At 43.3% G+C, this 25,507-nt stretch overlaps 1 protein-coding gene across 1 annotated transcript; it reads left to right on the forward strand.

Moving 5' to 3' along the window:
* Positions 1 to 6,803: 6,803 nt before the first annotated feature.
* On the forward strand, positions 6,804 to 13,152 carry CCN3 (cellular communication network factor 3). Its single transcript, XM_052788458.1, has 5 exons — positions 6,804 to 6,924; positions 7,023 to 7,254; positions 7,623 to 7,874; positions 9,735 to 9,943; positions 11,969 to 13,152. Exons 1-5 carry the CDS (start codon positions 6,859 to 6,861, stop codon positions 12,263 to 12,265), a joined length of 1,056 nt encoding a protein of 351 aa, XP_052644418.1. The 5' UTR covers positions 6,804 to 6,858; the 3' UTR covers positions 12,266 to 13,152.
* Positions 13,153 to 25,507: the final 12,355 nt, after the last annotated feature.

Consider the following 25,507-nt stretch of genomic DNA (forward strand, 5'->3'; position numbering starts at 1 on the left):
CACTCTGCTGAACTAACTTTCTGATTGCAGAACACCCATTTTACCACCATTAGGTTCTTCAAATTGCCAGCCTCTTCTTCCAGCCCTTACTCACGCAGGTATTCTTATTCTCAAAAGCAATCTGAGAGGCAACCATTTAATAGGCGTTTCATCCAGGAAGAGCCAAAAAACCTCATATGTTCCACATGACCTGTCCATGTATCTCTTACTGAAGCTCTTGAAATAGAAATTAGGTGATACGTTCCTCAAGGACCTTATTGGCCCTCTGCACCAAAATGAGTTCACTCAGTGAATAAAGAAAAGAAAATTTCCCCAATTCTGTTTATCCATTATCACCTTGTGCAGTAACACAGACCCAACTTAGATCCTCAGTAATGTCAGTCTGGTAATTTCAGATACAAAGCATAATTATACATTTAGGGTTAATAAACTTTAAAATGAAATTAAATAAGCAAATAAAGACTATCATCTCATTTGTTTTGAGAGCAAATATTAATGACCCTTTTCTGGCACAAGTCTTATTGCTTTGCTTCCCAACATAGTAGAAATCAGTAGTACAGAACGTGAGTACATGTTACTGAATATACATACCTACTGCCATCCTGAACAGGAGCAGGCATCCATACTAAATCCCACGGCATGCAACACCTACCCTCAGATTCCTTGTATAAAAACATCATTTTGGTGGGCTGCAGCATAGCCCTTATGTTACTTTAAGCACTTTGTTCAGTCATCCCACCATCCCCAAAATAATAGTTGTTTTACGGCCGTAAGGGTACAGAGAATCCCAGAGGGTACAAAGTTAAAAGCTAGTTTGTGTGTACAGAGCACCTGCTCTAAAGAATGACAGCCCTAAGCAGTGTGGACATGAGCAATTCCTACCCTACTATTTGTACTATTTGTAACAGTATGGATCCCATGTTCGTGCTTCTTGGCTCTCTTTTCTAAAAATCTCACCCTGCACGAAACCACAGCAAACACTTCCACCTGCACTCTTCTGACTGCAAAGGGCAAATTTTCTTGCTGCACACCATAGCATTTTGACATTAGAACCAATTATAAATGAGTAAATAATAATCCAAGCTTTCTTAAAAAACTACAATTCCTCTTATGTTCCCCAAAATAACAAAGCCTTATGTAGTACCTTCACCTGGTGACTTGTGCTGCAAGTATTCCCAGGAGGCTCTACAGCTGAAATAGGTCTGGAAGAAAGAAACCGATGGAACTTTTTTGGTGGAACATGCAGATTGGAATAAACCAGAACATTTTGTGAATTTCTTTTGAGCACATAGAATTGTCCAAGTCAAAGGTAATGATGCAACTCCCCATCCCCACATAATTCATTCAGACATTTTCTAAATGATGTTTCAATTTTAAATGAAATGTTATTTCATTCCGAAGTTTTCTTCAATTGTATGTAAAAATATTTTTTAAAAAAACCCTCTAAAATATTTTGCTTCCAACACATTTTTTTCCAAATTTCTAATTTGCCAAAACTGTTCTTTTTTGGATGACGCAGGAGGCATATCTCAAAAAAAAAAAAAATCCAAATCACTGTCACTTGCACAACTCTTAAGTATTGCAAAAATGACAGTATCATTGCATAGGCTCAAATGAATTGCAAAACACCACACAAAACACTGTATGAAATAAAAAGTAGTAGAATTCTTCTATAGGCAAAAGGATAATTCATTTTTAATCTCAACTCAAAAATGCAACTATTATTAAGTCTGGGGGATTGATTCTGATAATATTGCCATTAAAAAATAATTACACCTTAAATCCTACTTAAAATAATGACACAGTTAACAGTTTTAATCATTGAACAAACCAGCTGCTTTCCTGGAATATCCAACTTTCAGCTGAAGCAGAATGTCTTTTGAAGAGAGAAGTCATTAGGTTCAGTGCATGCACTAGTGGGGAAAATTCACTGACCTGGTTTACTCGGCAAGAGCATACATGACCACATTGATCTCCAACGGCCAGCAATATCTTCATCATCCCTACCGTGGTAAATGCAACAGGATTACCAGTAAACTGTCTCAGCATGAAGAGATCTTTTCAGAAACAGATTGTCTTACTCATGGTGAACTGCTGTTGCTCCTTTGATAATTTTCACACAGACTAGGTTTTTTGGTTCAGGACGATTTTCCTTCTCAGAATCTTTCCAGTGGGGTAGTCAGGGTATCTTCTGGATATTGATGCTATCCACCTGATCCTGCTGAAAAGGATATACATCAAAATATAGAACCTCCTCTATGAACACAGTTCTGCTGCCTGATGGGAACAGGCATCCTACTATGAATAAGAAACACTGAGTCTTGATCCAAAGCTGCCAGGACCATTCATGAATTTGCATAGATCTTCATAGGAAGCAATCTTGTCCTCTTTTCTCAATAGCTTGATGAGAAATAAACTAGTTCATTAACACTGACATCAGAAGTAATGTCACCAGCATCTGCATCTGAGTCTCCTATTTGTAGTTCAGGTACCATTTTCAAGATTAATCACACCATTCATCAATATTAAAGCCCTAAATGTTGAGGATGAACTCAAAAGCCCAGTTAAATGTTCGTGTCTGGATTAGCTCTTCTTGTAGCATGTATGGAAGTCAAGGAGGCAGAAGGCTAAAACCTCACGAAGCCAAACAGCAACTTCAAAACTCCACAGTACTTATAGACTAGTCATATAAGCAGAGACAAATGTAGGAGCATCCACCTGAACCTTGGACAGATCTCTTCCGAACCACAGTGACTGTGGTATATACCTCAAAGCATGCTGTACTCAGGGAGGGTTGATTTGAATGGCTCAGGCTAGATGGGAATAACCATCAGGATGACCCTAAATATTAGTTTATGTACCCAGTCATCCAAGTGAGCAACACAATTCACACTTCACAAACCTTCTTCTAGCGTCTCTACCAGCTCAGACAGATAGGACTGTTTCAGTTATAACCATTTCATCTATGGCTGAAAAACCTCTTATGCTGCTACCATATGTTGAGGGAGGAACCAATGCAGTTTGTTACTAAGTCTGATGGCTGGCTATTGATATGTCAATGTGTATGGAAAGCTGATAATATCACTGATAGTATCAATTTACTGGGGTGTTTATATAATTTTTGTTTGTTCTATATTTAGGTCATGTGCAACATTAACAGCCCCAAAAGATGTTAGGAATTTATAGCTGTCATCTAGGCTGAGAAGGGCTAGCTAAAAATCCACAATTACAATATTTTCAAGAAAAATATTGCAACTTGTGAGGTAGACTACCAGATAGGGCATAAATTTATGAGACAGTGCAGGGCAAGGGATGAATCATCCACCTTACACCTGTATCGGTAAAAAATGGTAGGACAAAAGAGCAGAAAGAGAGAGAAGGATGTGGTATTTATGACAATTTTACTCTCTAAAAATTGCACCACTTGCCATACACAAAGAATGGAAGAGAATTCTGTGGAGCTGCTTGTTGTGAAGCAGTGGCCTTTACGGGAGGCTGGACAGGAGGCTGGCTGGCTTTAAACAGAGGGACGTTGCCATGAATGCTTGAATTTTTGTAATGTTTGATACATACCTAGACACCTCTGTATAGGAGTAGGATCAACAACCAGAAACTCTCTAAGACTTAAGCCAGTTTTATTTGTAACCTCTGCTTCCCATCTTTTAGATAGAGCTTCCTTCGGCGTTTTGGTGGTAAAACATACATAACTCATCTGGTGGTATGGAAGTAAACAGGATGGGTAAAAGTGACAGATTTGGGGTTATTAGCTCTATGGAGGTAAAGATCTGAATAAAGATCATGTCCAGACAACCATGCCAGGGATTTAGCCCGAGGCAGACTTATGGAAATCCAGAGTACGAAATCTTTGAATGCAAAGGCTGATATTGGCCCACGTGGGAGCTCATACCAGCTGCTGCTGACTTTGGGTATACGCTCTCTGCAGTAAGTACAAAGCTGCATCCCTTCCAGAAAGAAAAGGTATCTGAAAAGCACTTTGTGTCTTGACAATGCTCAATTGCAGCACGAGACAAATTACCTGGCTTCCTTAAGCAATCACAGCAATTAGAAGCTGAATTTTAAAGCTAAAATTAGAGAACACTTCAGTGTTCGTTCTCCTCCACAGACCCTAGTAAGCCTTTTATATACCTATACAGGTTATGTCCCTAATGGTCAGAAATTTCAGATTACTGACCTGTTTTCCTCTTACTGGGTACCATGTGACACTTTCCTTGCCTGCAACCCTGGTGCAGGAAAGCCCTTAAGTATATTCTTAATCATGGGACTCTGCTGCTGGACTCTGTTCCTGAACTTACACCTCTCGACACTGTTCTCCAACTGTGTCTCCCTGCAGAGTGAAGTGCAGAGGTTAATTTCTTTACATATTAGGAAGGGTTACTCTTTGCAACAGCTAGAGCCAAGGTGGTGACCCAAATATTAACTCACTTAAATACAGTTCTTTAATAAAAGCAAACCCAGAGAAACTAAAATATTTATTTGTACCTACTAATTTTATATCATGAATAAATGCTATTCATTGCCAGCTGAGCCAGCATGAAACCCCTCCACCTGATCATTATTTTACTCCATGAGGAGTAACAAAGTATACTTTCACATGATAAGAAAAGTATGTCACCCCTGAAAAAATTGTAAAACAAGTACAGACAAAAAGATTCACAGTTAGGAAGATGAAGCAGCGTCCTAGAACTGGTAGTTCCTATGGACTCCAAATTATGCATGCTTTGGAGGGACTGAAATGTCCGGGAAAAGGTATTTGGCCCTATTGTACTAAACTGCAGCATCACCTTATTTTCATAACTGGTATTTTATAAACAAACAGGGCCTTAATAAATTTATTAAATGCATGTAAACCAGTTATTTTTTTTCCAAATTAAGTATGCTGGTAAATATTCATTTCTTTGATTCTCTCTGCAGTTTTATGCGGTGAAACCTTTTTTATAGACCAGAAGATATTTGAGTGGTGTGAAGTAACCTCATTGAAAGGGAAGGTAACTTTCAGTGGCCGTGAATGATTATTGGCACTGAAAACCTCATCAGATTCACATACGGAGGGACAGGCAAAAACAGATCTTGTATGTGCCCCTCTGGCTTACAGCCCTGCTTCTGGGAAAACTACAGGAACAGCCTTGCTTCTCTTTAGCAAGTCTTAACGCCTAGCCGAGAGCATTGGTCATTCTGTTCACGAGCAAGGTAGTGTAAAAAGTGACTTTGCACTGACTGCCTAAATCAGAGGCAAGAGGCAAAGAAGCAAGAAAAAAAAAAAAGAAAGAAAAAGGAGACAAGGAAAGTGAAATGACCTGTAAGGCCGTGGATGACTGAAACAACCTCAAACCCATACCCAAGCTGCTAATAAGGTTTGAACATTCCAATGTTCCCCTTGGCTGGTCCTGGTGTTTGTGAATGAGAAAACGAAAGGGCCACTATGTGACCGGAGATTACGTGTTTCTGTGCTGGTGAAGTTTGCTTCCCCCAGAATGACAGGCTTCTCCAGAAACCCCGCTGTTGCCACTCAGCATCAAGAAAGGAACGGTGACTTTTGTCTAAAACAAAACTTGTATTTGGTGATTTCTGTTTTTGTGCTGAGTATTGCTTTGGCATAGAGCTACAGCAGCCTTGTAAATTCATGAGTAGCACTTGTATCATGTCGTAAGCTTAAAAGGCATCTTGTTTTCACTAGTCTGTCTACAATTTTTGTTTATTTTTCAAATATTTTCTCTTTGACAAGCCACAACAGAATCCAGCGCACATTATCTGCCCCAGACAACCAGGAATAGAGAATATCCGTATCCTAGCAAGACCCAAGAAGGCCTGCCTTGGGCAGAAGGCAATTCCTGACAAGTAAAACCTGTTAACAGATTTAGTCTCCGTTATGCTTGGCCTAAATCCGCCCTGCACACACTAAAATAACCGCACAGCACGGAACACTGCAGTTACTTCTCCGAAGCATTCCCGAGGCCTGACACGTCGGTTCTGCATCTCCCAGGCCATGCGAGCACTGGGGCATCTGTTACGGTTTCAACTCATCAGGCCTCCCCGTACACCTTCTGTTCCCTGCCAGCCGATATACTCGCACCCCTCTGGTAACGAACAGTGCCCGTGACTTGAAACCGAGGAGTTTACTGAGGAGCACACGTCACCCCCACAACCCCTTATCTTCACGGGGTCAATCTGCAGCCTCCCGAACGCCCGCAGAGCTGAAGAGGCCGCACGCCGGGGCCAGAAGCGGTGTAGCCCTGAGAGGTGCTTGCGTTTGGGGCGGCCGGTCTCGGACGCCAAGCACTGCCCAGCCGCATCGGTCGTGCCAGAGACCGCGGCGTTGCCCCTCGACAGCAGAGAGGCACCGTCGCGCTTCCCCACGGTTTATGACCGGCAGCATAGCTCCAGCGGGGGACGCCTGCAGGCAAACAGGGCGGGTTGGGGCGGCCGTGGGGACGGGTTGAGGGCGGCAGCCCCCGGCCGGGGGAGCCCCTCGCCTCAGGCGCTCGGCCGGCCCGACGCCCGGGAAGGGGCCGGCTCTGCCCTCGGGGCTCCGGGCCCCTCTCCACGTAACGCCTCCGGGGAGAGGGCTCCCGCCCGTGCCGCCCGGAGGCGGCCTGCGCGGGGTCGTGCGGGCCCGGCGGGGCCGGGGCAGCGGCTCGGCGCCGCCGGGGCAGGTGGCGGGAGGAGCGGGGGGAGCGCAGCGCCCGGCCCGGCTCCAGCTCCCCGCCTCCGGCCCGCGCTGCCCGCCGCGGGGGGGTGGCGGCGGAGGGGGGGGGGGTCCCCAACGGCCTCTATATAAGCGGCCGCAATGGCTCTGCCGGCAGAGCCGAGCGGTGCGGCGGGGAGGCGGCGGCCGGGACCATGGCGACGGGCGGCGGGCAGGGCCTGCCCGCCCTGCTGCTCCTCCTCCTCCTCCGGCTGTGCGAGGCAAGTGCGGGGCGCCCGGCGGGGCCGGCGGGCGGGGGGGGAGCCGGCGGCCGGGCCGGCCCCGTGACCCGGCCCTGGGGGCCGCTTTGTCCCCGCAGGTGAGCGGCCGGGAGCCGGCGTGTCCCCGGCCCTGCGGCGGGCGCTGCCCGGCCGAGCCGCCGCGCTGCGCCCCGGGGGTGCCCGCCGTGCTGGACGGGTGCTCCTGCTGCCTGGTGTGCGCCCGGCAGCGCGGCGAGAGCTGCTCCCCGCTGCTGCCCTGCGACGAGAGCAGCGGCCTCTACTGCGACCGCGGCCCCGAGGACGGCGGCGGGGCCGCCGGCATCTGCATGGGTAGGTGGCGGGCGGGCACCCCCGGGGGGGGGGGACGGGACACCGGGGCTGGGAGGCCGGCGGGGCGTCCCCCGCCTGCGGCAGCCCTCCCCGGGGCGGTGGGGCGACCCTCCCCGGGCGGGGGCCCGCCGCGGCGTCCGCTGGCGCTGTCGCTGTCCCCGTCCCCGCTGTCCCCCCGCCTGCCCTCGGGCCAAGCGCCCCTTCGTCGGGACTGCCTGCGCCGCGGCGGGCCGGGGGCTTTCCCGCTGCTGCGGGGGGGGGGGGGGGGGGGGGCAAGCGTGGCCCGCTCCGCCGCGGTGTTTTGGGAGGCAGGGGGAGGGCGCCGAGTGCTCTCTGTGTGAGTGAAACGCGTTCGCTTTCCGCGCTAGTGCTGGAGGGAGACAACTGCGTGTTTGACGGGATGATTTATCGCAACGGGGAGACGTTCCAGCCCAGCTGCAAGTACCAGTGCACCTGCCGGGACGGACAGATCGGCTGTCTGCCCCGCTGTAACCTGGACCTGCTGCTTCCCGGCCCCGACTGTCCTTTCCCCAGAAAAATCGAAGTCCCTGGCGAGTGCTGTGAGAAGTGGATCTGTGACCCTAAAGATGAAGTGATTCTGGGAGGTTTTGCTATGGCTGGTGAGGAAATGCAAACTAATTATCGCGGTCATTGTGAGGAGGAGGAGGAGGTCGTATCGTGCTGGAAATACCCATGGGGTCGCCAAAGCTAAGATGCATTGCTTTGTGCGGTCGGTTTGTTCTGCTCTTTTTTCTCATCTAGAGTCACTAGCAAGTCTGCAGTGGTTACAAGTAAAGGCAGAGCTCGATAGGTAAAACAAAAGATATTCAGAGGATGAATGCGCATAGCAGTTTTAAAAGGTGGTTAACCTGAGTTGGTTCCCAGTTCTGAAATTGCTGTTTATCTGGTACAGGGTAGTTCGGTGAGTGGAACAAAACAGGGGCAAGCTCGTAATCCTCCAGACATTATTTCCACCCCCAGATCAAAGCTGCAGTCTTGCTACTTGCTCTGCAAGGAGATGTTGCATCATAAATACTACTCTAACAGCTTAGTATACAAGAGACTTTTTTTCCCCCTTAAATTCCCCAGCTATTACAAGTGGTCAGCCTGGTAGCTAAAATGCCAACAAATTCCTGCTCGTCTGTGCTAGAGCTCTCATCATTATTGTTGGCATCAAAAGCATTACAAAGTACTTGGAGAAGCAGTGGTTATAAACACAGTGAGTGGATTTGAAAAAAAAAAAAATCCCATTCCAAAATACAGAACTCAAACTGCTTTTGTAATTGAAAAAAATAAAGCTGCATAGTATTTTCCCTGTTTTCTTACTGAATTATGTCCCCATCCCTTTTAAATTAAACTATTAGTTCAACATGAATTTTCATAAGCTACTTTTACTGAGAGTTGAGGGCACTGCATTCTCTTCCAGTCATTGCTCTTTGTGGTCTTAAGCAGTTAGTTATGCTGAAACTCGGCTAATCCATTTGAAAAAACAAGTAAGGAAGGATCCAGGAAGAAATGTCCTAATAACTTGTCAGAGCGCTATGAAGAGTCAGTTGTAAGGCACATAAGGTATAAACAAAAAGCTTGCCACCTTCCTAGTATTTTTCCTTTTCTTTGATTTGCTTGACGGTGACAGGCTAATCTGTAAAATGCCTACAGATGGATTATCTGCATTCTTTCTAGCAATGGCCATCCCTCTTGGGAGGCCACCTCTTCAGAGCTTTACCATGCAAAAGGCAAAAATGCTGTTGTAGAGGGGCTTCACAGCAAGAGGTGTGACTGACAGCTCAGTCGTGTTACCTCATTCTGTTTACTCCTGTGATAACCGCTGAACCAAACTATACAGTTAGCAATATTTGCATAATACAACTTAACACTGCCATGAGGGAAGGACAATGATCAGAGTTGGCTATGGCTTTGAATAGCTGTGAAAATTCCTGGAAATTACTTCCTTCCTCTCTCCCCACCATCACCCTGGCTATAATATGTCAATAATTGACGAGATCGGGTGACTTTATGACTCTCAGAGTAAAGGACTTTACTTTCATGCTGTTTATTAGTTTAGATAAATCATTCAGCCTCTCTCAAATCATATCATCTGCTACAAATATTTTTATGACGTAGCTTTAGAAGAGATTTGTGATGTATTTCCATTGGAAAGAGTGAGGAATAAAGAGTTATTAGAGTTCTAAACTGGAATTGGCAGTAATTCTTCCAGCTGTGGACTTGAGTGAACTGAATCTAAATGCTTTGCTGATTCCACTGATATGCACCTTTCTGTTATTTTTAGATGTAGGAAGTTGCCATCCAGGGCTCCTAAAAAGGAAGCTTTTAAAATTCGTAAATCCTATCAAAAGCATGAATTTTGGACCTTTTTTTTTTGTCTCATGTTTCTTCCCAGAACTGGTGGAGTTCAGTTAGATACTGGGTTTTCACATGATTTTTTCTTGTAATAAAGTTCTGTGGGGTTTTGTCTCCAGCCTACAGACAAGAGGCCACACTCGGGATCGATGTGTCGGATTCAAGTGCCAATTGTATTGAGCAGACAACAGAATGGAGTGCTTGTTCCAAAAGCTGTGGAATGGGCTTCTCTACCCGTGTTACCAACAGAAATCAACAGTGTGAGATGGTGAAGCAGACACGGCTTTGCACGATAAGACCTTGTGAAAATGAAGAGCCATCTGATAAGGTATGCTGCAAAGAGCGGCAGGGGAGCAGGGACTCTTCAGCTGCAATTCCAAGGTTACGATATTATGGTCTAGAATGCTCCAGATGCAAGTGTATGTAAATACACTTTCTAGCATGTGTGCCGCAAGCCCAGTGTATTTGGAAAGCATTAGACATGCTGTGTTTGCTTAGTAGCTTTGTGCTGCACGTTCAACAGGCCGAGGAAGGTGATTCTGCCCCTCTACTCCGCTCTGTTGAGACCCCACCTGGAGTACTGCGTCCAGCTCTGGGGTCCTCAGCACAGGAAAGACATGGACCTGTTGGAGCGGGTCCAGGGAAGGGCCACAAAAATGATCAGAGGCACGGAACACCTCTCCTATAAGGAAAGGCTGAGAGAGTTGGCATTCTTCAGCCTAAAGAAGTGAAAGCTCTGGGGAGACCTTATGGCAGCCTTTCAATACTTAAAGGAGGCTTATAAGAAAGATGGGAACAGACTTTTTAGCAGGGCCTGTTGTGGTAGGACAAGGCGTAATGGTTTTAAACTACAAGAGGGTAGATTCAGACCAGATATAAGGAAGAAAATTTTTTACAATGAGGGTGGTGAAACACTGGAACAGGTTGCCCGGAGAGGTGGTAGATGCCCCATCCCTGGAAACATTCAAGTTCAGGGTGGACGGGGCTCTGAGCAACCTGATCTAGTTGAAAATGTCCCTGCTCATTGCAGTGGGGTTGGACTAGATGACCTTTAAAATCCCTTCCAACCCACACCATTCTATAAGTCTATGATAATTTGAGCCATCCCAAACAGATCAGATGTGTTTCATGTGCAGACTATTTTGACAGCTCATGCAGTCTAACTTCTCCCACAAATGCCATTGTACTACCTGTATGTGTACTTCAGAGCTGCTCCAATCATGCAGAATGGGTATGTCAGATTTCTAGTCTGTTGAGCATCTGGAACTGCAGAGAAATATGTGAAACACTGCAAAATCTGCTTGGGTAGATGAAACCTTATCTTAATCCTTATGATGCTTTTTCCAAAAGCAAATCCAACACTGATACTTCAGGTGCAATAAATGTGTATCTAAGGGAGCTGACTTTTTTGCTGCTTCTACACATTATACAAGTGTTACTGTCAGTAACGTCTAGCTAGGTAAGAGGACCATCACTTTATGTAGTGTTCTGAGTGTTGAAAAGCATTGCTAAGGCCTTTGCTGAATACTCTGCGCAGTTTTAAATACTGTGTTTTGAAAAGGATATGAAGCATTTGGGAAGAGTTGGGGAGACTAACAGGAATGATGAGAGGTCTAGAAAACATGTTCAGCTAGGGAAAAATTGATTGAACTGAACTTTTTCTGAATGCAAGAGAACAGAGATGCATTCTCATAACTGTGTTCAGATATTGCAGCGTGTTCTGAGTCCATGGGGGATATAACAAGAAATGGTGAGTTTAGACTGTATAAAAATTAAGACATGAGTGAAAACCTTCCAAGCAGTAAGAATAGTGAACTGTTAGGATTGTCTGGGGCAGATGTGGAGTCTCTGTCACTGAAGAGTTCCAAGGACAAGTTAGACAACCATCTGTTAAGAGTAACATGGATAAAGCTGGTTCTGCTTTGGGTCACGAGAATGGGCTATGATTTTTTAAGGTTCATTTTAGCCCTCTTTTTTTTCCCCTGAATCTATTCCTGTAACTTGCTCATTTGGCTTCCTGATTCTCTGACGGAACTGCACTAGCCTGAGAAGTTTTCCAATAGAGTATAGTTTCATAATTAATGTTGGTTTGGCTTGTCTCAGATGACAAGAGTGGGCTTTAATTATTTGTCATTTATTACTGGCCTAATAACACACTGGTGTCAAAGGGCAGATATTGCAGGAGTTACCGTAAGTAACTGCTGAAGTAGTTGCAGAGTCTTATCACTGTTGAATGAGCGAAGACAACAAATTTAAGTTTTCAGAGTAGACCTATATATATCCTTGCATGTCAATTTCTAACTTCTTTGTCTTATGCAATGATATATCTAATGTCTCTTCATATTTCTCTTAGAAAGGGAAGAAATGTATCCGAACAAAGAAGTCCCTGAAAGCTGTTCGCTTTGAATACAAGAACTGCACTAGTGTGCAGACATACAAACCTCGTTACTGTGGCGTCTGCAATGATGGGCGATGCTGTACGCCACATAACACCAAAACGATTCAAGTTGAGTTTCGCTGTCCTCAGGGCAAAGTCCTAAAAAAGCCAATGATGTTGATCAACACCTGTGTCTGTCATAACAACTGTCCTCAGAGTAACAATGCTTTCTTCCAGCCATTAGATCTGACATCTAGCGAAGCAAAAATATGAAAAGCATAAATTAGGTAGCGCGAAAGGTATAAATAGTTTATACAAAACTTGACCCACAATCAGGTGAATGTAACAATTACTTATGTAAAATATCTAAGATGTTTTTCAAAACAGTCTAGGTGCTTTCTTTTTTCCTGTAGCTTATTAAATACCTCACTTTACATTTTCCCTCTCCAAATGTCTTTTATTCACTTGAAGGAAATTTTGTACCTTGGACAGAGCCTTCTTTTTTCTTGACAGTGGCATAGATTACAAAGCGAACAGCTCGACTTTCTCCTTGAGTTAAGGGGATCATGCCACGAGTTTCAGTAGCTGTAAGACTGGGCTCTTCAAGAGTAAATGGATTCCTTGGGGAATGCGTGATACCATGTTACATAAGCTTCCAGGTTCTTTACTTTACATAATGCATATAAACGCTTAAGCAGTGTTTTTTTCCATTCTAATGAAACTCTGTTTCTGATGACAGTAAAAATCTTACTGATGAAATTGTTGCATTCTTTGTCTTACAAAACACTTTCTATCTATACCTCTGACTTTCTCTGAGGAGTAAGTTTACATATAGCCCCTGCAATGACATAGCTAAGAGCTCTTATCCTGAAGCACAGCAGATTGATAACTGACAGCAATTAAATTTCTCTTTAGTAACTTCACTAGCAGTCTAATCCAAAACCCACTGAAGTCAGTGTCTTAGGAGAACTCGGTTCTAACCAAGGTGTGTCTGTAGATATAACTATTTGGATGCAAAAATAAAATTTCTGTAAATTCCTCTAAAATACTAACTGTATCATATGGTGCTTCATTTCTTAGAAAGGTGTATATGTAAATAGAAACTGTATATATTGTAATATAACTTTACTAAGTAAATAAACTTTATGTGATTCAAAATATTTTTTCCTAAAGTTGCTTTTCTTAAACTACCAACTTTTAACAGCTAAAAGCAATGGGAAGAAAAAGGGTCTGCAGACTCCTAAAATCGAAAGACCCTATCTTGTGATGTTCTTAGAGTACCTCATCCTAATTGCTGCCCTAACAGGTATGCAGTGTCTTGGTGCAGGAAAGGATGAATAATTTGTGAGGCACACATTAGAATGGAGGTTTCCTTCAGAGTAAGTTAGCCTGGGAGATAGGATGATGTAAATAAAGTTAGGTTTGGATGTGGTGTGCCCTGAAACACAGTGGTGGTGGTGAAGAATAATTATGTGATTTGGAGTTTGGGTTTGGGTCTGAAGTACTAACAAAGTATTTAATTGGGTCTTGCAGCATTTCAGCCTCACAAAAGCAGCCTGTGACCCTGCTTGTCCTAGATATTGTATGCAATATCCCCAAGGAATATAGAGCCTGAGGGTGGTAGTTTCATGTATGTTAAATCATGTATGTAACAGGACAGTGCAAATAGGTCATAAGTACAGTTGTGCAGACATTCAGCTGCCTAGACTGTGGGACCAAGCTTAGCTAGGTGTGTGTCTCTCTCTGTTAGAGATACCAGAGCAGTACTTATGCCACAACCATTCTGTAACCATGTGGTAGGAAACAACTCTCTCTTGAGAAAAAAAGGCAGAAGGCCAAATCTTAGTGTGTTTGGCCTAGCATCCTCCTTCTCTGGAGGAGCTAGCAACCTCCAGTCTGGCAATTCCTGAGATAGATACACACAGGATGGAATTCAGCTGCCCGTTAAGACTCCTAAATCTGATGTCTACAAGTAGACATCTAAATGCCTGTTTAGCCAATGAAGACTAAAGTAAAGTTAACTGTGAGTAAGCATCAACGACTGAAGGTTTTTTAGTAACTTTTAAGTCATCCTTGAAAGTATGAGGCCCTGATGCTAAAATCCATACTGGTTCAGTTAAGGTTAGATCGATCTTGGGTCTATCTGGATAGACCTGGACTCTTGCATGGCTTTCCCCACTAACTGTGCCAGTGATAAATTCCTTTGTAGTCATTGCTGTTGTTACCAACACATCCCTCCCTGCCTTACGCTGTTCAAACACCTGGAACAAGACTAGTCTTGTCCCTCATCAGGACCATGCACATGCATACATGCACACTCCCTGCACTGATTAATGCCTGATCTTAGAATCATAGAATGGTGTGGGTTGGAAGGGATTTTAAAGGTCATCTAGTCCAACCCCACTGCAATGAGCAGGGACATCTTCAACTAGATCAGGTTGCTCAGAGCCCCGTGCAGCCTGAGCTCTGGGCAACCTGTTCCAGTGTTTCACCACCCTCATTGTAAAAAATTTTTTTCCTTCTATCTGGTCTGAATCTACCCTCTCGTAGTTTAAAACCATTACGCCTTGTCCTACCACAACAGGCCCTGCTAAAAATTTGTCCCCATCTTTCTTATAAGTCTCCTCTAAGTATTGAAAGGCTGCCATAAGGTCTCCCCGGAGCTTTCACTTCTTTAGGCTGAAGAATGCCAACTCTCTCAGCCTTTCTTCATAGGAGAGGTGTTCCATCCCGCTGATCATTTTTGTGGCCCTTCCCTGGACCTGCTCCGATAGGTCCATGTCTCTCTAACGTAGAGAGTTTGTAAAGTTCTTCCTGGTTTTGCACCCCAGCCACCTTATGTGGTAGGAAATGCTGAGTGCTGGAGAGCATGAGGCCAGGACTCCTCTAGGTGGCTGAGGAGTGGTTAGGGAGCAGGTTAGAATCTAGGAAAGGGGGAAGGACTACTGAAAACTACCTTCACCCCACATCTCTATGTGCCCCCTGAGAGTCAGGCTGGTTTGTGCAATGCTTTTCTAATATAACACAAGCTATCACGTATTTCTCAGGATCATCTTGCAAATTTGCAAGAGACGCATCAACTACCAAGCAATGCAGCATTTTACTGTCTGGACAAATTTAAACAGTCTTTGGGTTAATAAAACCCAGCAAATCCTGAGCCAGGAGTAATTAGAGAGGAATGCAGTCAACCACTGATTTCCTAAGAGGTAAAATGGTTCACTCGGTCACTTTATTTTGACAGTTCCTCTGCCCCTTTCACACCCAAAGTCATTTATACCTGTGCATCAGCTTATCATTGTTGCATTGCTTCTCCTTTATCCCTCTGCTTCTCCCTAGCAGTTCAATAAGTAGCTTCCACTTTGCAGGCAAGTTGAAGAGCTCATCTGGGATAAGAACCCGCAACCCCTTGTACATTAAGATCATCCACCACTCTTAAGTTTGTGGGTTTTTCTCCTCCAAAGGCAGGAGTTTATTTTCTGATATTTTTGAAGAGGCATAAACCCAGCTTCCTGCTAACACACTTCTTGTGGATCGTCCATCACTTCCTTTGAACAGGGGATTATGTGCACTATGGCATGAGTTCAATTCTAATTTGAGTAACTCCTTTTGTCTGTAGACATTCCCCCAGCACTTTAAACTATGGTCTCCACTTCAGAACACCTAGGGCCAAAATGCTCCCTATAATCTTCCTTAACGCTGCTCTACATGATCTCCACATCTTCAACCCATTTTGTGAGAAGGGAGCTGCATTGTTATGAGCACTACAACCTTCATGAAAGAAAAGTGCTGCAGTGTTCAAATCCTTATTAGCTATCTTTATTAACACCGGAACTATTGCAATCTCAATGTCTTCTTACAATGCTGTAGCATTTCAGCAGGAAAAAAATCTTTTGGAAAGGAACACAAATGTTTCCTCTGGACAAAAGGAGCCAAAGATCTGACCCAGTTCTCCACTGTCTTTTAGACTATATACATAATACCAATTCAGTGGCTATTTTTACCTCAACCCAGTTGATACAGCTTTTCATCTGGTATCAGTTTTGTTACGTTCATTTAAATTTGTTTTACTTTAATATGGACAGTTCCTAGCTTAGTATTTGGGCCAATTTTAGCCTGTTCCTGCAAAAGGTCATGACACCGATATAATTAAAACACAACAGTGGTGTATCAAACCTGTGACATTTGTATAAGTAAACTCCAATGACAAAATCCTGAACGTTTCTGGTTTAGGGCTATGATTTTCCCAAACAAGCAAAGTTAAATTATTCAGATTAAGCAAAATTAAATTATTCAGATGTCGGCAATTCATTTTCATATCTCTGAGGATTCCATCTGAGCGTTTCAGGGAACATCACTCAACATTCAATGTATGGGTCCGTACAGCGATATGTACTGAGCATGATATGTTGATGGAACAAGCACAAAATATTCTGGTTGACTTGTTCCTCCCATACTCTCTGAACAAATTTACCTTTCCTTTGTTAGTACCAGTCGAGGACTGTCCCAAAAATAAGCTGGTTGGAAACCTTTTTTTTATTTACTTATTCATTTAATTTAACAGCTTTCAGTGTTAGTAACTGGTAGGCTAAGTGCACCTTCAATAAGTGATGTTGATGAGAGCCAGTGTTACGCCCTGCAGGACATATACCCAGTAGAGGTGTTTGTAGCTACTTCTAGGACTGTTTCATCTGCAGGACTTCATTAAAGCAACATGCTTCCTGCATTTAACCTGCTATGAATTTGTCTAACGCAGCAAAGACTTATTGCAAATATGTCTTTTTTTTGCCTTCACTGACTATGTAAGGAGACCAGCTGTGAGTCTTCTCAACTGATGCCTGACACTAGAGTGAAAACCTCACAGTGAGTAAAATTCTACAGCTGATTTCAGTAAGATCACAGTTTCACCCTTTCTGTTTTCCAGTATAATTCCAGGAGTAGTACAATAAAAAATTCAGGAAAAATGGACTGTCTCTATTTTTTTTCCTTCTAGTCCAAGCTATAATTTGTGTTCACTCTATTTTTATTAATTTATTGCTGTGTGGGGAGATGGACGGGAAGAAATTTAGTTACTGTTTCTAGTTGTAGTATTTATACCTTAGGACAAACCTGAACTTCATGAAATAGGATTGTATTTCTCTCCTCTGACAACTTACTACATTGGAATTTATTTTTCTTCTCAATTTTTTTAAGCAATAATAAAATAATTCTTTTATACCAAAGTTTTCTGTATTAACTCTTGTTTCAAAAAGCCATTCTAGTTATGTCTACCATGCTAAATTTTGTAATATGAGCTGTCTAGTGCCGGCACGAAATTTAGTGTGACCTGAGGAAAAATTCTGCCCTGATTTTCCCATTACCAATCCCAGTTTATGCATTACACAGGTATGAACACCTGTTCTATGACCCAAGATACTACACTGATGTCAGTCAAGAGACCTACCATGCAGCTGTGAGAGGAGCAGTTTGCTTGCAAAGATGTTTGATATTTGTTTAAATCCCTGCAGTTAACACTGTTACTCCTATAAATGTGTAGTTAGAGCTAACAGCCTGTTTCTTTATGATTAAGCACACCTTTAAATCCTCATGTTCTCTCCATGGACTGTAGAGGGAGCCCAGAAGATTGCCTGCTGGTGAGCTTTCCAGAACAACATGAAATTAATCTCACACTCAGAGAAACAGTAGGGAATAGCCATTGCTGATCAATTGATTTAATTGAACTATTTGTAGATTAGCAAACAGGAAAAAATACTTGTTTATATCCCAGGAAGTAGATTTATCTGCCCTGGACATGCAAATTTTCACATTAAAATAATGTGCCCCACTGACTTAAAATGCTTCAGTGTTCATGGATGTTAACCTGGTTGTTGTTATTCTCAATGTTAGAATAAAATATTGCCCCCCAAATATTGCATTTCAGTTCATACAGGGAGACCTGTATCTCTGGTCTCCTAGGTTGTCTCTCCTCTTCTTTAGCCTCTCATTCTATCAGCATGTGCTGAGTCTGTTTTCCACCCTCTTCCATATTTTTTCCCATGCTTTCCTTCACAAAATGCTCTTTTTATCCCAGTTCTCAAAGCCCACTTATTATCCACTTCTACAGTGCCCCCAAATGGTAATTTACCCCAAATGGTAAAATAAATATGCATATCCCATTGCCAGACGCCTTCCCCATGCACCCTGTGCATCCTGCCTTCTCCCTTCCTCCATGAGTCTTGCAGTCTCAGGGGACATGTTAAGTCCATTGCTTTTGCAAAAACATTCACTTGGAGATAATCAGAGCTTTTGAAGCATATCAAATGTCTTTTTGCTGAAGGTAAAGGATAAAGGATATTTTAAAGCATATAATAAAGGATATTCTAAAGAGGAAAAGATGGGGGCGGGGGGGAAGATTTACTCTTCTGCACCACTAGGTCTGGCTCATGAGAAATCCAGGCTCAGCACCTCATGTTGACTGATTCAGAGAAATTCAGAAAGAAAGAATCTATCCATTAGGCCAAACAGAGATTTGAGCCTGCACATAACCCAGGACTGTGCTCTGACAATCAGGACAGGAAAAATAAGCCCATTAGCCCTTGTGGGAGGATTGCTATTTTGGGTTGTTTTGTCTTTTTCCCCCTCTGTTTTTAATTAAAGAATTGCACTTCAATAGAAAGCTGGGTTTTGTGCAAAAAGAAGCAAATCCCAGAAATTCCTGCATAGATTGAGGCAGAATTAAATCCTCTGAACTGCCTTCATAAACAACTACAATCACTGAAATACTTGAAAAGTTGTACCCTTACCACTTTGCAAAAACTATATCTTCAGACTGTAACACATTAGGGTGTCTGCTTCAGAAATAAAAAACACCTCTTTGGGGAAAAGAATCAGACTTTCAACACTTTGAAAATATATACCTTTAGCATTCTGCAGCTAATGTTCTCACTCTGTGGGATGTGAGTTTGTGATTGTACATTGAGCTCCGTCGTTCTCGTACCAGGACCACGCCAAGGGCCATGCTAAGGCCTGCCTTTGCCACCACTGCATTGCTTAGAGGGAAGACGAAAGAGCCCATCACTTGGGGCCAGAATTACAAGCAGCATTTCACTTCAAATTTACAATAAAATATGGGTTTCTGTGGGAGGGCCCAGTTCTCCTCCAAACCATGGAGCAGGGGGACACCTGGTGGCTACAGGCCATTTTGTCTTGTCAAGGATGATAAACTTTCTTTGGGCCTGCTCCTGAAAGTAGGGATGCATCTGGAAGGATGAGGCCAACTGATGTTAATTATGACAACTGTCACTGGTTATGGGGACATTAATAGGGAGGGAGGACAGAAGCCTGGATAGGTGTATGATTTTTTAAATGTATCCAAATTATTATTAGCATTTTGACAGGCCCTAGCCCCATCGGGGACCTTATTAGCTTGGTGTAGATATACAATGCAGAAGACAATTTCTCATCCCAGAGACTTTCCAGTTAAATGGGAAAAACACAAAGGATGAAGGGAAGGAGAGGCCCTTTCCTCTGGTTAGCACACAAGGCACTAAAAGCTCAGAATATATGAGCAGCTTCCTCCCCACCACACACAATTTGTGGTAAAACCAGGAAATGAGGCTATTTCTCTTAAGTCACCATCTACAGCCTTAACCACAAAAGCTGTCCTCCTCCTTTTAGCTTTACCCTTTCAAGTCCATCCTGCACTTCAGAGGATCATGTTGCAGAGGAAATGAAGCAATATGCTTTCTTTTCAGAGAACCGGAGGGGACTCAGGCACCACATAAGACCTTTACAGACTAGAAGGAGAACGAGCTGAGGGAAAATGATGGTCTAAGGAATGGTGACCATTCACTCCATCATGAAGAGACGGCTTTCTGACAGTCTTACTTCATTTGATTGCAAACCACCATGTTTTGGGTTACACATTACCTGGTGGAGTATGGCTTTGCATCTCTCTTCCTTGGGATGCTTGTGGAGGAAATGCTCATCTCTCACTTGCACTGACCATTAGTCAACATGGTTGCTGAATCTTTCCTCTTCCAAGCTGTAGTGAATATTTTTGTTTCCATATCAGTGTGACAAAACCACAAAGCCTAGGGATCAGGTTTTGCAGCTAATGTACAGCGGCAGAACCACGACTCTGGAGAGAGACATGGAAGACCAGGAGCCCCAGGGCTGGGGAGTGAGTCCCTGCCCTGCTTCCCGAGCACTTGGCACACAAAAAAAGAAGAGAGGAGAAGTTTCTGCTGCAACCTTCAGGCCTGCCTGAAGTGGGAGGAGAGAGGGAAGGGCAAGAGCATGGTTTTGAGAGACAGAAAAAGCCTCAAGCCAGTTGCAGCTGTTACACCAAGTTCTTTGAGGTATCTGTGCTCTTTTATTTAAGCTGACTTGGGCTTTTGGTTCCTGGAAAGAGCTGATATGTTCTTGCCTTAATTCACATTTGTTCTGCATTTGAAAGCCCCCCGCCTCCGGAAAAAAACAAACAACCAACCAAACAAAAAAAATCTGTTGAAATGCAAGTGCTGAGCTTTACCCAGCTTTTCAGTATTTCCATGAAAACAGGTTTTTCAGATTTACCACGAGGGGGAGGCAGCTGAAAAATTATCAGACACCCATTCTTAAAACTGGGGTTTTTGTGAAAAACACAGGGACATCTGCAAAAAGAGTGCAAGCAAATCTGTCTGCAAGCTTAGAGAAAATATTAACCTTTTCATGGCTGTTATCAATTCACGTCCTTTTAAGTAAGGTTTATTTTTTTAAATCGTATTAATTGCAGTTAGAATAAAATTCAGCATTTCCTAGAGGAAGGAAATCTGCTAATGGAGACAATGTTCTTGCTTCTATATATAGAGCGAAATAATAGAAATAGTTTCTCCAGAATTTAAACCAACCAGCAAATGCATGTTGCATGTTTAATATGAAGTAGATCAAAGAAAAAATCTTTCTAAATTTCAGGTGTGTTATACTACACATTGAATCAAAAAATACATACTTGTACTAAAAAAGCAGCTGTTTTCTCTTTCTCATAGAATATTCTACATACTCCAAATCTGTTCCCCAACCTAATTAATTTGCTGTGTGTCTGAAACAGAATTTTTAAGGACATAACTACCAAAACCTTAGAACACGAAAAGTCTTAGAGCAATAACTAAGGTCACTAAAAGCCTTCCACTGCCCACAGCACCAGCAGACAAGGCAGGGAAAAAAGTGAGATGAGGCAGAGAGAAGTCAACTCCCTTCCCCATGGACTCCAGCAGATCCGTGGAAGATCAAAAAGTATGAGGTATTAGCAAGGCATCTCTTGGATGACTTTTCTTTTTTAAGTGATAAAAATAAAAGGAGGTTTCTCTGTTGGTCTCTCTGATGACTGTACTTCAACAAGCCATGGAGCATTCAAAGTCCAAGGTCAACGTGAATGTAGAGCTATGAAAAGCAGCTAGGGAACCATTTGGGAACACTAATTATGAGCGTATGAGAAATGGTCTTCTCCCCTGTGTGAGACATGAGTCTATCAAAGATTGGCATTCAATAGCAAGCCTGCAGAATAGGCCACCTTTGAAAGCTATAATGAATAACCTCGAAAGAAACCCTTGTAAAATCTTAAACATGCGCAAGATACTAGCCAAGGGCTTAATAAAATACACAAGCCCCACACGCAAAAAAACAGACAAAACAAACAGAAACCTATGGCAACTCCAAACATAACAAGATGGACCTCATAAGGAGGAATTAACAGTAAATCTCTCAATAACTTGCCTTTCGTGGCCAGAGGTCTGCTATCTCCCCAGGGTACAGAGCACAGAGAAACCAAATTAGACTGTGGTTATCTGATGTCTCTGGTGAGATTCACTTCATCCCACGTCAGAGCTCAGTGGGTAGCTAAAGAGCAGGACCGGGAGTCAGAAAGTCTGTGTTCAGTTCCCAGCTCTGCCACAGGCTTGCTGTGTAGCACTGGTCTACTTACTCAGACTTTGTTTGCCTCAGTTTCCACAGTATAAAAAATCAGGGATTGCAACAGTGCTGCAGCATAGGATGATGCTGCAAAGCCCAGAGCAGGGCTGCTCACACACCTGCCAGGTCAAGGGGGGGGTAACCACTGTCAAAAGTGCTAGTTTCTAGGTGTTCACCATCACATATTTTTGAGTTCTTAGGATTCCTGGCACAGAAGGATGGCTTTCAGACCAGCCTCGCTCTATGGATGGTGGATTAAGTGATTGCTGGAAGATGTGGCACTCCATAATTGCAGGAGGTTGGCGTGCCTGCATGCCAAGCGACATGGTGAGGAGAGACTGCACAGCGGCACCCCATCCTGGCACCTCAAGGCCATGTTGCACAGCATGGCACTAACAGGGTCGGACAAGGGGTTGTGCTCCCTCAGTACCCCACTGAGCTGCCTGACTGTGTTTTCCACCTATTAGTGACCATGAATTGCTCAAGCCGCAGCTGTAGGAGCAGCCTGCTGAGCCACACAGAACTGGGACCATATCATATGGCAGCTATGACGGGGAACAACTGTGTAACCTTTGTAATATGTCACCACTGAAAAGGTATCTTCACCCCTGCAGTTACGTGACGCCATCCGCAGCAGAGCCAACCCCAAACAATGCACATTTTATGCCCCCTGTGATCTGTACAGTTTACAGATGGTGTCTCATGGCCTCGGGTAAACACAATTTCATAGAAAAGAAATCCTGGAAGAAATTCTCAGACCCTAGTGCAGATCTATAATGTCATTTGGCAAGGTCTTATTCCATTAGGCACAGTCATTTCCCATATTACCACAAAATGAAAGTCCCGCATCCAGCCCGATTTCTGATGGAGGTATACATAACCACACAGAGAGGAATTTGCAGGAAGCCTGTGGGAAGAGAGCTGTGGCCAAGGGCAAAGGGCATGCAGATGGCATGTAGGAACATGGGACAACAGAGAGCTAGATCCCGGCAGAACACTGGGATTTATTCTGATTGAACTTTACTTCAAATCACATGGAGGAAAGTCAACAGAGCCTCTCCAATGCACAGGACATCAGGTAGTCAGCCTGCAAAAAAATGACTGCCACAGAAGGAAGTATCTGTATTAAAAATTAAACCCATTTTAAAAGAGAACAATTAACATTATTGCAAATTCAAGCCTTTCCAATCTAGGAATGCCACTAATAAAACTGCCTGTGTGAGGTGTGATTCAAACAAGATCCCTCATCAGTCTCACCCCTTATTTGCTTTAAGAGTTGAATCTTGATCTTACAATCCCCACAGCAGAAAGTAACCAGGAACTCACATCTTACCTGGGATCTGTGGGCAAAGCAACTACTGTGAAACCCAAGAGCCCCCTTTGAAGATACTGGGTGTACTGGGTATAGCAACTGGAGGAGGCTCCATGATGACAAACCAAGATGACAAGGGCCAAGGCAGTAGGAGCTGGTTTTCCCTTGCAGACAGGCAGGGAAGTAAGCTATATGAGCCAAACAATCTATGCTATCTCTGAAATAAGGTGAAATCGGCCGGGCAGGAGATGGAATGGCTGTAGTGGAGATGTCCTTCTTGACTACAGACCAAATATGGGAAAGGTCAGTGGACGCCACAGCCACTTTGAGTGATCATAGGAACACCATCCTGATTCCTCTGGGCATTTTCTCTCTGCCAGATCCACATTTTGTATCTCCAAGGTCTTTACTTCCTACTAACCCTTAAAGGAAGGGTTAACGGAAGGGAGCGAACAACTCATTTACAATGTTCTCATCGTCCTCAACACGGGACTCATACATGGACCTTACCTGGTTCAAAGCGCTTTTAGTGTCTACAGCTTTGAGACATACGTTCTCTCATGGAAGTATGAATTAAGTCTTGAATTTGTCCCTTTAGAAAAATGAATGAATTAAGTAACTTCAGACAGTTTTATTGCATTTAAATAGCCAAAATTACTTGCAATGATTGACAATCATTAAAATAGGCAGTGGTTATATGGATTGTAGTCTGACGGCTTGTGTCACAGGAAGTGCTTTCCTGTACTTATAACATCAGTCACATCTTAGCCCCTGTGATCCCTCAGAGCCTCTTTTTACCCTCTTGCTTTTTTTGACATGAGCTCTTCATAGGGCCTGCCTGGGGCCTTTGCTTTCACAAGGTCATTTTTAGATGTTTCTATGTTTCAGATGAAGATGTCATTTACATTTCACTTCTAGGAATACAACAGGACAGCATAATTCAAGAATAGGAGTCTGGGAAGCTAGAAGTGATAGAAATGTATAAATAAGGTATCATCTGGGTCATCACCCAGCAGAAAGGATCCCAAGGACCACAGGAATCTTCACAAATTGTTCTGTATGCATAGGGGACACTTCCTGTAAATTACTTTGGCAGCTGACATACATGTAGTGAGGACCAGTCCTCCAGCCTTCAGGGCTCTCTCTGTTGTGTGCCGTTTGCAGGTCTGTTTTCCACTGTTTGATTTCATGGTTTTGAAGTTGTTTGATATTTGCATTCAGAAAATCATTACAGGAAAATTGTATCAAGATGTGTTTTAATACACTGTTTTTCCAGGCAGTCTTTCTATCCACTTCCCAAGTCCCAGAATCATACTGCATACATAAAGAAGAAACAGGGTTGTGAAATCATCTCTAATGTGATGTAGCCCAGGCCCAGCCTCTAAAGACTGTGTTTTTCAATCTGACCTACATCAAAAGGAAATGTAAAACCTGATTCCTGATGCCCACACAGTGCTGTGGGTAGCAAGCCAGCCTGAGCACAACCCTGTCACTGCATCTTACGATCTCTCTCCAGAGCAGTACTGTTTTGATCTGCTTCCTGTAGGTCTTGAGAGCTCTGAATAAAAGCCAATTGTACAAACATTATTTTTTCTTTATAGAAAAAGTCAGTATTTTAATTGTGTTAGAGATAAAGATAACAGCATGAAAAAACAAAACAAAACAACAAAATCTGTGTTCTCTTAAATTGTACCTGTAAGATTTAGCCAAAATAAAGTTCCACAGCATCTCACAGACTACAGTGAAGTTGCCACCAGAAGAAAATTGCCCAAGATGACCACATTGTAGAACATTCTAAACTTTGAACCATTTTGGCTCTGAGTTTTACTGTCTCAGTTCTGAATTTTACTGTTTCAGACAGAGTCAAGAAACAGTATCAGACAGCACACATAAAGCAGGTGCATACCTGAAACAAAAATTGTAAGAAGACTTACAAAAAAAGCTTTCTGAATAAGAGAGAGATGAAAATCTCAGCATAAACTTTCTCCAGGTATTTTTCAAATATTTATGTCACCACTTGGAAACAAACCTAATTACCTGTGCCTAGCATGACAGTGCTTGTACTTATAGCTCTGATGCAATATATATCATGATAAATTATAATAATAATAGATCAAATGTGGAATTAACCTCCACACAAACACCTGGAGCTCTTGTAACTGGGATAGCACTTGTGCCTAACCACCAACAACTGAAACCATCCAACCTCTGGGAGTTTGAATGTTGCAAAGCCATTCAGATCCAGCAAGATAACCACTGTGTTTTGGCCAACCCTT

This window comes from Harpia harpyja, chromosome 5, assembly GCF_026419915.1.
Source record: "Harpia harpyja isolate bHarHar1 chromosome 5, bHarHar1 primary haplotype, whole genome shotgun sequence".
NCBI lineage: Eukaryota > Metazoa > Chordata > Aves > Accipitriformes > Accipitridae > Harpia > Harpia harpyja.